Consider the following 12,367-nt stretch of genomic DNA (forward strand, 5'->3'; position numbering starts at 1 on the left):
GTTAGACATATAGGTTATTTCCACTTGTTGATTGGTTTTTATCCTGCACTGTAAGAAACTTGATCACAGGATTATTTGAACTCTTAACTCATTTCCAATCTAACATTAAGGAATTCTGAATTACTTGCCCAGGACCAGATAGAATTGACCACACTAAAATGGTCTTGTGAAAGACCCTTTGTAGTCATAGTCTAATAATTGACTCTACATCACTTTTCCTCAGGAATTTATTTCAGATTGTAGAATTATGTATAGTATAAAACTTCCTTTTATTAATATTTAAATCAGAAATCCTAAACCAAACTTAAATCTGATTTCATAATTTTTAAGCTTAAGGATGAATTTTTCCATCATGAAAGGTATACTGTCTAGGGAGAAGTGAGTGATAGGTCCATAATATATAGGTAATGAAATTTTCCTGATGCCAGCCAATTCTCAGCAAATTCACTTATTGCATCACCATTCCTCTATTTACTGTGATATTTCCTCCATCCTATGAGTACAATATTGGTCTAGCGGAAAGAGAGATAGATTTAGAATCAGAGGGCTTGGGGGTTCTGTCTTTTTCATTAACTAGTTGTCTGTGTCCCATAGTAGGCAAGTAACTTCCACTCTAGGTCCCTGCAGTTTCCTTGTCTGATTATAGGGTTAGTCTAGCTGACTTTTAAAAATCCCTTACAGTTCTTGTGCAGTAAATTATAATTCTCTCATGAAAGGAATCATGATAAGAATATAGAAAGTCTTCATGCATAAAGAAACTGTGGCCTAAAGAATTAACAGGCAAGATAATGTATACATAAAGTGATATGTAATTGTCACTTGTTATTATTAATCAAAATTGGGGCAGGTTGGAAATTATGCAAAACCATAATTTCTGAAGAAATTCCTTGGCCTTTTTCAGAGGCTTCTGCAATTTGTAACCCATTGCATTAAAAAAAAAATTCAGTGTATAAAAATCGATTTTCTCCAATATCAAACCAATGAGGGGAATTTAATATATAACAAATTGAGCAAAAAAAAAAAAAAAATTCTGGCATTGGGCATGTCTCATTCTAAATTTTATTTACTTTACTTATTACTTCTCTGTTTTTAGGTTAATCTTCTAGAATCATGGTTGATTGAATTCATAGAAATTAGTGGTTTGAATTTATAGTGTTGCTCTTATTATTATATAAATTGTTCTTGTTCTGTTCATATTACTCTGCCTCTTATGGCACAGTATTTCATTATATAGTCATAATTTATTCAAAGTAACAAAGATTAAGTAGCAAAGAATTGGAAATTAAGGGATGAATACTCCCTTAATTTCTAATTCTTTGCTATTTAAAAAAAAACCCTAAAACCCAAACCTGCTGCTCCAGATATTTTTGCACATATATAGGCCCATTTCCTCTATTTTTGACTTCTTTTAGATATGTGCTTAATAGTAGGTATCATTGGATTAGAGGGTACTCATAGTTTAATGAATTTCTGCAATTCCTCATGTTTAAAACAACTACTATATAGCCATGGGACTCGTTTAATCTATTAAACCTCTGTCATACCTACCCATATCTGTTCTATTGCTATTGTATGTAGTCCAGATTTGAGTCAGGGAGGAGGAAAAGAGAAGGGAATCTCACATTTTGTAAAAGAGAAGTCAGAAAGCAAATTTAATTCATCTTTAGTGAAGTTTTAAGGCCCATCTTAAGGCTCATCTCTTGCCAATAGTTATTTAGTGATGACAGGAAATGAAGATGTGCTTATCACCTTGTCATTCAGGGGCCAGTGACTCCTTTGAAAGTACTTTCCATTGCATCTCATTACCTCCTTTTAAACCAGTTTCAGGAAGGAATGTTCCAGCTTGGGGACATAGGAGTACAGAAGGCAGGCAAAGTAAAGAGGATATAATAAGAACACTTAAAAAACTCTTTGGGGCTTGGGGATTTGCAAAATGCTTTCCTCATAATAGCCCTGTAAAGTAAGAATTTCAAATTTTGTTGTTCCCTATTTATTTTTAGATAGGAGGAAGCTGAGACTTAGCTCAGAAACCTTGAGTGACTTCCTGTTGTCATCTAGCTCATACCTAAGCCAGATTTCAAACCCACCTCTCCTGATTCCATATGCAACCTTCTTGTGCAAGTTAAGATTCTACAATGGGAATAATTATTGAGAACAATTAATTATTCACTGGTTTTTCTTGCTTGTAATTCATCAGGTAAACCAAGGCCACTATTCCCTACTCTTTGGCCTAGGAGGGTCAAGGCGATTGACTTCTGTCACGAAGATGACTTCTGACGAGAATCTGCTGGGGACCGTTTCATTCCTAAATGAGCCCAGCTTTAGTTTAGTTTGGACTCCTGTCCTCGTGAGAGCATCACCCTGGCACAAAGACAAACCCAGCCACCTTAATCCCCCTAGAGTAGCTGGCTCAGCGCATTGACTGTGTTCAGAAATTAAGAGTGCTGATAGAGACAGTTTGTCTTTCTTTTTATTTGTCACCTCCCCCCTCCCCCCATGACAGATATTTAATCAACCAGCATGCAACTTTCCTAGAATCATACTAGGGCCTAAACTACCCAGGGAAACTCAAAACTGGCATACTCAGAAGTGTTGTCTCAGGCCACTGCAGGTGAGAGGAGAGGGGGATGAGAAGAAGAAAAATTATAGTCACACCGGGATGAATCCTAAGTTTTCCACAGCCAGCCTGGGCCTGCAGAGACCTTGAAAGATGTCTTAAAAATGCCAGAACGGAGAGTGGATAGTTCACTGGAGGACAGGACCTAGAAGTCAAATCTTGGTCACTCTTGAGCAAAGTCAGTTGTATTTCTAAGAAGAATTTATGCATTTGTCTCTGTTTTTTTCTCAGTCATCCAAAATGTAGTCCTAGTAATTCTGCATAATGGGTGCAGAGTCTTTTTTGGCTTTTTCCAAAAAGAAGGTAGTATAATACAGTAAGAAGAGTTTGGATTAAGAGATGCAGAATTTTCTGATTAAGTTAGTAACTGTTTTCTAAGGTTTCCTCTTGCTCCCAATGGCTAGTATTTAAAAATCAAGGCATCTGGGTTTTAGTCTCAGTTTTCCCATCAACTAGATAAGACCAGTCAATAAACCTCTCCATAGGAGTGCAACTTAGGAGCCTTCCAAGCCATAAAATTGCTCAGCCTAGCAAGAGGAAAGGGAGACAGGTTGGCTTTTGAGCCCTTTCCATAATGATATAATTACAGGAAGGTAGGACCTGGATCTGTAAAAAAAACAAAAACCAAACCAAAAAAAAAACTTGTTAGTTGATTGAGAGTCCTTTTCCATTTTGTCATAATTTTCTGATGTGAACTGAGCTAAAGGGGATGAAGAAGTACCAATAGGTGATACGTTAAGAAAGCTCTTTGATATTCAGAGACCTGCTGAAGGGAATTGGATGACCTGGAGCAAGAACCACTTGCAGATTACTCTGTTCATGGGATCCTCAGTCTGTGTTTTATCTGTAAAATTCATAGTACTTCAATTCTTTGCTAGGGTGGCCAATGAAAAGAGCTTCACAAGACTCAGGTTTGAGTCACATTCTTAGCTTTGTGACACTGAGCAAATTACACAACCTCAGCTTTTTTCTCTGTAAAATGTTGATGCTGATACTTATTTACTCACTATCACAAGTATTCTGTGAACCATAACTCATTAGAGTAATGTGAGTTATTATGTAATATTACTAGTATTGCCATATTTTGCCCGTAGAAAGTCATCGAGAATCATGTATGACAGGTAGTCAAGAAGTCTAGCAGATGGAAAACCTGGGTTTCATTGAGTCTTGACCCTTCAGTAGTTAAGTGATCTCGAGGAAGGATAAAGTAAGAGGGAGACATTGTTGATAACTGGCAGGGGGGAAATCCAGAAAAGTGTCAGATAGGACAATGATTGCTGAGCTTTGCTTTGCTAGAACTTTAGGGAATCCTCAAGGCAGAAGTGAAGGGAAGTAGGCACCTCAGATGGGGATACTTATGAGAAGGTCACTGAAACAGGGGATGGAACAACATGGACAGAATAACTAACAAGGCTGAAATGAAGAGGTTATGAAGGAGTTGTTTATTTTTTAATCATGTCCAACTCTTGATGATCCCATTTGGGATTTTCTTGGCAAGGATACCAGAATGGTTTGCCATTTCCTTCTCCAGATAGTTTTACAGAGAAAACCTAGGCAAACAGGGTCTCACATATGATAAGTGGCAAAGGACAATTTTAAACTCATGAAAAAAGAATCTTCTGCATTTCAGATCCATGCCCCATTCACCTCACTATCTAGCTGTCACATGTAAAGAGAAGCAATAGGAAATGGGTCTAGAAAGAGAAGTGGTGGAAGCTAGATTATAGAGAGGTTTAGATGTTAGGCCAAATATTATTTTTTATTTTCACAGAGGCCATTGGTAAGTGCTCCACAGCAGAGAATAAAGCAGCCTTAAGAGAGGAGGTATAGTGAGAGCAGTTCTCCTTCCAGGATGTCCTTCAGCCAAAGAGTGACGTTAGGGAGATTGCAGGCAGCATTGTCATTTGGAAGCATTGGAATAGCTGGCTCTAAGGTTTCTCCAAATCTTCAATTCAGTAATTCTTTAAAAAAGAATTTATTGAGAAGCTATTATGTTATGTGGTACTGAGCACTGTTGGGGATCTCTTGTGTCTGCTCTAAATAACATAGGCATTTTAGATATTGGTCAAATACATTAACCTGCAATAGGAAACAAGATAGAATGACTATCCCTTGTGCCAGGAATGCATGGGGCTATTCTTATTTCTGCCTCCTAGGATCTGCTGCAACTCAGATGCTATCTTCTAGATGAAGCCTTTCCTTTCTGACATCAGTCAGTCAATGTTTCTTAAACACCAGTCATGTACCAGATAACCATGCAAGTGCTGGAGATATAAAGAAGGGCAAATGACAATCCCTTCTGTCAAAGAGGCCTGCCTAGTCTAATGGCAGAGACTACATAAAACAATTATGTACAAAGAATCTGTGTACATGATAATTGTAAGGATCTACTGAAGATAAAAACTAAAATTAAGGAAGTTTCGGAAAGGCAGGGTGTAAGGTATAAGAATAATGAAAAGGTTGGATTGCAGAACAGTTATTATCATGTATTTAACTATACATATTTTTATTAACTTTATATTCTCTGTTTTTACATGTACTTAGCTTTTCCTATTAAAATATAAACATTGTGGGGTATTGTTTCATCCTTTGCATTTGTATCGATCTCCAGCATTTAGCATAAAGAAGGCAGTTAATAATTATTTGTTGATTGATTGAAAAGGCAAATTGTGATTGCTCCCCAGTAATGCTATATCAGGGTTGCTAGCATCCCCATCGGGTACTCTAGGAATCTGTTGTGTATTTATAAACTCAAATAAGATAAACACTTTTACTTCCTATTTCCTTTCATATAAATAATATAAATACATTAATATAAATAATCACAAAATAGGCTTTTTAATGACAAGAACCTTCACTTCTGGAAGTTCCTTATTGGAAAAATCAAGAATAAAGGGTGGTTTGCAGTAAGTAATAACTGTACAGCTCACACCCTTAGATGTTGGTTATCAGCACGTCTATCTTTTCTAGAGTAGTGGTTCTCCTTCCTTTTTGAGAGACAGAATTGCTCATGAGCTGGTGCTCCAAGTTTAGGTCTAGTAGTGAATTGCTGTAGTACCCAGGAGGGGGACTGGATTGTGTGAGCTCTCTGCACTCTCTTCTCTGGCTGCTTTTCAAAAGATTTGTCTGGGCAGGATTAGGATTTCTGTCTCCATCTGGGAAATTCTTCTGTACTCTTAAGGCTATTGATGGGAATGGAGCCTGCAACCTTGGCCTCTTCAGTTTATTTTAATCTGTTATCACTGTATCTTTTACACCTAAATATATTCTAAGCTCCATGAGAGGGAAAGACCATGACTAATATAAATTCTCTATCTCCCATACCTTTCATTGCCGTGGAAAGTCTACAACTCACAGTTGGTGCTTAATATTTATTCATATATGAATGACTCTTCCTTGGTCTTCTGGAATTTCAGTGGTTCTCACATAACAATGTTGTATACTTTATTTTCTTGAAGAAAATTAGTAATTGCTTATGACATTTCAAAAACAGCATTATACTTTTAGTGATTCTGTTCGATTTACAAGCATCTAGTTTACTACTGTTACTACTATGCATTGGCGATACAGAGAAAAAATGGAACAGGAGGAGGTTAGTCGTGTGGGGTTGTATGTATGACAGTTTTTGCAATGAGTTAGTAATGTGCAGTGAGTTAAGTTCAGTTCACAGATCCCTTTTTAGGAGAGGATTGATGGGATATTTATTGCTTCAGCTTGTCCCACTCTGGGACAGCTTTAAATACTGAATCGGATGCAGCTCATAAATTGTAAAGCATAAAACTTCCCTTAATGTCTATTCCCCTTGTCTTTTCATTTCTTTCTTATACCAGAACATAAGTTGCTTCTGTTCCAGTAGTGATTCCTAACCTAGTTAGTGCTGTAGTGCACAGGGCCCTGGGCTTGGAGCTGGGGCAAGTTGGGTCTCTTGGTGTCTCGGTCTTTTCAGATATATAAAAATACATACAGATGCATTTCTACATACATGTGTATGTGTGTATATATGAGTATATGTATATATAAATACATACACACATCATATGAATAAAAGAACTTAATCTAACAGTTTGAGAGAGAAAGGAGACTAAGGAGACTATGGTACATGAGAGGACCAATTAGGTGTAAAGGAGAAGGTCTGTGTATGAGTATGTGTCATGGAAGAGATGTCTGAGGTAGAAAAAGGAGCAAGTATTTATTTATCTTTTAGCATTGCTAAAGAGAGGCATGGCTAAAGACATACATTTGGGAATTTGCTTTCGTTTTTGATAGAGGAATTCTGTGGACATAGTGGTATTACAAAGTATTTGGCATGACTTCTGTTGACACAAGGTGGGCTGGGTGATGGTGCAGTAATACAAATGCAGTTGAGTATTGATAAGAGAACTTCTATCTGAAGAGGTCATCTGGGTGGGGAACAATTCCTGGCAGAAAAGGGCAGGCCTGAGGAAATTCTCAGGTGTTGGAAAGCTCTCATTGACGTCTGCCCTAACTTGTCACAAGGGATAGAGTTATTAGGGAGGTGGGTGGTCTGTGAATTATTTCCTACAACTCAAATATTTAGGTTGATTAGAAACATGGGTTAAAGGAGAGCACCTGATCCTTACAATCTATATAGCATATTTATAGATTATCATTTGATTCAGATCTGGGAGGTATCTCCACAGGCTGGTGCCAGACCAAGTTAAGAAATCTGCAGATGTCCCACACAATTAAGAGACTGTGGAAGAACTGGCTTCAATGTGCAACCCTTTACAATAGGTCCTAGGGATTTTAGCTATGATTTCATTAGGATGGGGCTGCTTAAAAAAAAAAAATGTCATTTAATATGAGTTGTGTTAATTAATACAAGGTGGTATCCATATCAAGGAAGATTGCATAGTTATTCTGCACCAGTCAATATTCCTTTTCAAGAGTATCAGAATCAGAATCAATATTTAACTGGATTGTGTCCAGAGGATGGTAGCCTAGGAATTGTTGTGAAGACCAGATTCAAGTGTTTTGCATACTCCATAGTGCTATATACATGTAAATTTAACAATATTGTTACAGATTATTATAGATTTAGAGATTTAAATACCCAATTTAAAAATGGACTGAGGTCCAGAGAAATTAAGGGATTTGACCACATGGCTTTTCTGAATTGGTCTGAATATAGGCCAAGCTTCTCCTGCAAGACAATAAATGATTGGCTTGTTTAAACTGTGAACTTGCCCTAGAATTCCTATACATTTCAGTGGATGCCTATAGGCAATTATGTTATTAACTTAAGTTTTAGGGGAACCCATACAGTGCTTTCTGTGACCTTAAAAGAACAAAGCTCTGGAGTCTTTGTCTGGAAATTACAGAATATCTCTCTAATTCTGTAAACAGAAGACTTTCCTAAGTAACTAGAACTATTGTTGAATAAGGGAACTTCCTGGGAGTCTGTGAGCTCCATCTCGGAATTTGCAAGCACTGGCTAGATACCCACTTTTCAGAGCTATAATAAAGGACTGGATACATCATAAAGACTTTGCCATTCTTCCCAACAAAAATATAGGTGGTTAGTATTATAAGTTTTTGATCCCTGAGACTTTTCAGGTAGATGAAATTCAAACTTTTGGATATACTCTTTCTCCCTTTTCTTTAACGTATTGATTACAACTATTTAAATGTATTTTTGTTTTTACTCTAGTTGCCACATTTTCTTTTCCTCTTTGCAGAAGACGGAGACTTCCTTGCTCTGGACCTTGGAGGAACCAACTTCCGTGTTCTGCGAGTAAGAGTAACAGACAATGGCCTCCAGAAAGTAGAAATGGAGAACCAGATCTATGCCATTCCAGAAGCTATTATGCGGGGTAGTGGGACCCAGGTAGGTTTCTTTGAGGAGGTTTCCAAAGTTCTCTTTGGGATGAAGATGCCATTCTCTTTGGGAAAGTTAAAGAGCATGAACTTTCAGCCCTCTTCTTTTGTTGTCCCTTCTTTTGTTTTCCCCTAAACATACAGACTGGTAAATTGCTTGTTATAACCCCTTATCTCACCTGTGGCCCATCTACTCTAAAGCTTAAAACCAGAGCTGTGAACAGAAAAATTCTAGTCTCCCAACTTTAATATTCTACTTTTATGTTCTCCAACCTCTGAATCTCATGCAAAGGTTAATACAAGAACCTAGAGTGAAGAATTTAAAGGTTCTTCTCTGCCCTGAGCTCCAGACTGACAAGGCCAACTACCTACCATTCCTACCTGGCTGCCCCCACTGGCACCTCTTGGAAAGTACCAGAGGACAAAGGGTACTAGATTTGAAATCAGTGGAGACAGGTCATCTTATGGCTATTTCAGAAAGGAGGAACTTTCCCTTTAAAATGAAAAGCTTTAGTTGTTATTCAAGGGATTGCTAGCAGTTGAATTGGAAGTGGAATGAGATTTAGGGAATGAATGGAGTATGCCAAGTCCTAAGCTGGGGCTGGTGAAGATACAAAGTTTAGGTCCCTGCCTTCATAAAATTAGTACCACTGGGGCTTTGTGGTGGTGATGGTGGTGGGGAACTAGATTTAAGAAGCTCATTTCTTTCTTCAATGTAAGGAAGTGTAAATAAAGGAGAATTTGGTTTTAGCTTCTAAATAATTTATTTCAGGAAAAAAAGACCACATAATTTTATCAGGGCCCAACTAATTTACAGTGAATTCTCACTCCTTATTCTAGAGAGAATGGGTAACTTTAGCCCTGGGCAACTGTCAGAAGATCAGGATGAAGCCATTGTGAAGGACAGATGATGCTTAATTCTAAATGGGATCATTACTAATACTGAGTATAGAGATTAGAGAATTTAGAAAGAAGAAGAAATGAAATGAAAACTGATTTTGGTTTTTCAAAGTTCCTTTTGAAACAGCCTCCTGGCACCTTAAAAAAAGAGTAATGCTAATTACAGTCATTAATGTGAATTGCCTACTATTACCTAATTACTACACAGCAAAACAAATATGCATCTCATTAATATATATCTTATTTAGTCCTAACAGTCATCTGAGTATGTTCAGCCTTACTAATGTGCTGCTAATGTGCTTGGTTTATCCATGCCTACAATTTAAAAAAAAAAAGGCTCCTTTGTTCTTCCACTAGCATTGTGGAATACATGATAGAAAGAATCCTAGATTTGTAGCCCAAATAACTATGTTTGAATCTCACTCTTACCTTTGGGACCTTGGGCAAATACATTTACCATCCCTAGATCTCAGTTTTTTTTTTTTTCCTTTTTGTAAAGGAAGTGATTTGGATTAAATTATCAAGTCTCTTCTAATTGAATATTTTTTGTCTATATAATTGTAATTGTTTACAATTTTATCATCCACTATTTTCAGTTGCTTTTCAAATGCTTCTCTCTTCCTGCCCCTTCCCCTAAAATTGATCACTGGTTTTGAGTCTTTTTGAAATTGCTCTCCGTCACAGAATTGCTCTTTTCCTTAGAAAGATTGAATCTCATAACCACACTGTAGCTATTTAGAGTCTTTTGGGGGAGAGAGGGAAAGAGTCAGATTCTCAGAAAAAAAGGAAATATTCCCATTTTGATGTCTTACCCTTTTTGTTGGAGAAAGATTTAGCGCTTCCTGAAAAGGCTTTTTCCAGAACCACATCAGTGACAATCATTCCATATATTAGTGGCCTCTTTATGACAGTTATTGGAAATCTGTAACTTTTGAGAGGGTACAGCCCTTGTTCTAGAACCTTCCTGCAGTCTCTTTCCTTTTCCTTCATCCCTTCTCTTCCTTCCAAAGTCCCAACCAGTCAACAAGCATTTATTAATCTACTACTATATTGGGCATTGAGCCAAGTACTGGGAATACAAAGAAGGGCAAAAGACAATTCCAACTTTGTAAGGAGCTCACAGTTTTAATAATGTGAATTATAAGCCAGCAAAGGGGACTGAGGAAGAGCACTCCAATAAAGGAAGCCTAGATGAGCCAAGTTAATAGGCATTTAAGCACCCACCCTGTTCCAGACACTGTGCTAATTGCAGGGGATATAAAGAAAGGCAAAAGGCAAAAGTCAATATTGTTTTTAGTCTAATGGAAGATAATATAAATGTATATATATGTAATCAGGATAAATAGGGAACCTCTCAGAGGGAAGCTTTTAGCATGGATGGGGGATCATTAAAGGCTTCTTGTAGAAAATGGGATTTTAGATAATCAGTAAAATCTGAATAGGTTGGCCTACTAAAAACTATTCTATTTCCTTCTCCCCCCTCCCTAAAGTTATCAGTTATCTGTGTTACCTTGCCCAATTTTTTCATTTATCCTTTTTTAAAAAATTATTTATTTTTGTTAGATGATGGGATTATAAGTTTAGACCTGGGAGGGACCTCAGAATCAATTCAATCACCCTCAGTTTTTCCTAACCCTGGCATTCAAGCTTTAGCTTCCCTCCCACCTCACTTAATCTATTTCACTGTTCTCCCCTCTCCACCCCCTCTCCTTTCTTCTTTTGAAGTGCACATGCCATTGGTTGGGGTGAATCCTTAAGCCTCTTTCTTAAGGGATTCCCTTAAGGGATAAGGGGGGTATAAATCCCCCCATGATTATACAAGTGAGTTGATGCTAGGATGGAGAAAAGGGCTTTTATAGGGCTGCTGTGAAAGAGAGAGAGAGAGAGAATTTCACAATTTAGCTGCACCTTTTCAACCTTATCAAAATGCTTTCTACTATAGGAAGAATGGGGTATGGTAGGAAGGGAGAATTCAGTTTAGTCTTGCTTGCTTTAATCTCACTCATAAATTTTCAGAGTTTATCTTCAAACCCATATTTAAATGTCTGATTTTTTTTAATAGAGCCAGGTGGTGGGCAATATAAAAATAGCAGGCATATAAAGCATAGATGTGACCATGTTCAGAAAGAACAATGATAAACATACAGTTTGAGCATTTGTGTGATATAAGGGAAAGGAGTCTGTATTTGAAGTAAAAGAACATGGACTAAAATTCTTTTCTGCCACACTGCTATATGTGTATGGCCTTAGTTTAGTTATCTGGAAAATGAAGAGGTTGAAATAAAGGATCCGGGAGATGCTTCCAGTTCAAAATCCGTCATCCCAAAAGAATGTAGACACTTGCAAGACGCCATGAGAAAGGGACCTCAGGGGGTCACCAGCATGAAACCTTATTAGAACTTCCCAGCTCTTAGTTAAGCTTTTACCTGGATTCAAGAAAAGGGAGTCTCAGCCATGTAAACAGGGGAAAGCCTCACTGAGTTTTTCAGTCTTTCTTATCTTTAAGCAGAAACCTCAAGATAACTGAGCTAGCACAGTTTCTCTTTAGGCTTTGTGGTTACACATTAGCAATTGGCATGTGATTCTATGGTTTGTGCGACAGGTAACTGCACCTGAAATAAATATACTGCAACAAAGAATTGAAAATTTTGCAATAATTCATAGTCTTAGAAGAGTAGTTTGTTCCCTGATCACACAACACAGGTGATTATGGAATTCTGAAGAGGAAAGACTTAAACTTCACTGGCCCTCTATGCTGTTTCCCACAGATATACAGAAAAGAACTGTTAAATCAATAGTTGGCCAAGAATTTCCTGCTCTTTACCCTGTCATAGCCCGTGTTCCCCCCCCCCCAATTTGTGTATTATAGTTATCTGAATGATTAAATACCTTGGGTGTAATTCCATAATTATGTATGTATGTATCCATGTATCCAAGGCCTCTCAGAACTGTTCTGTAAAACAATTAGTCCCTTCCTTACCAGCTCAGCTAGATTCTGCAATGTTGTGTATT

The 12,367-nt window shown here is 37.4% G+C and overlaps 1 protein-coding gene across 2 annotated transcripts in view; it reads left to right on the plus strand.

The window, feature by feature from the left end:
- The window catches only part of LOC100930478 (hexokinase-2), a 108,132-nt gene that overhangs the window by 67,576 nt on the left and 28,189 nt on the right, over positions 1-12,367 (plus strand). For both annotated transcript variants that reach the window (XM_031950665.1, XM_003757962.4), the window contains exon 3: positions 8,317-8,465. In XM_031950665.1, the coding sequence (XP_031806525.1) occupies positions 8,317-8,465 (149 nt within the window). The remainder of the gene's footprint in view (positions 1-8,316; positions 8,466-12,367) is intronic.

The sequence above is a fragment of the Sarcophilus harrisii genome, chromosome 2 (assembly GCF_902635505.1).
Source record: "Sarcophilus harrisii chromosome 2, mSarHar1.11, whole genome shotgun sequence".
Lineage (NCBI taxonomy): Eukaryota > Metazoa > Chordata > Mammalia > Dasyuromorphia > Dasyuridae > Sarcophilus > Sarcophilus harrisii.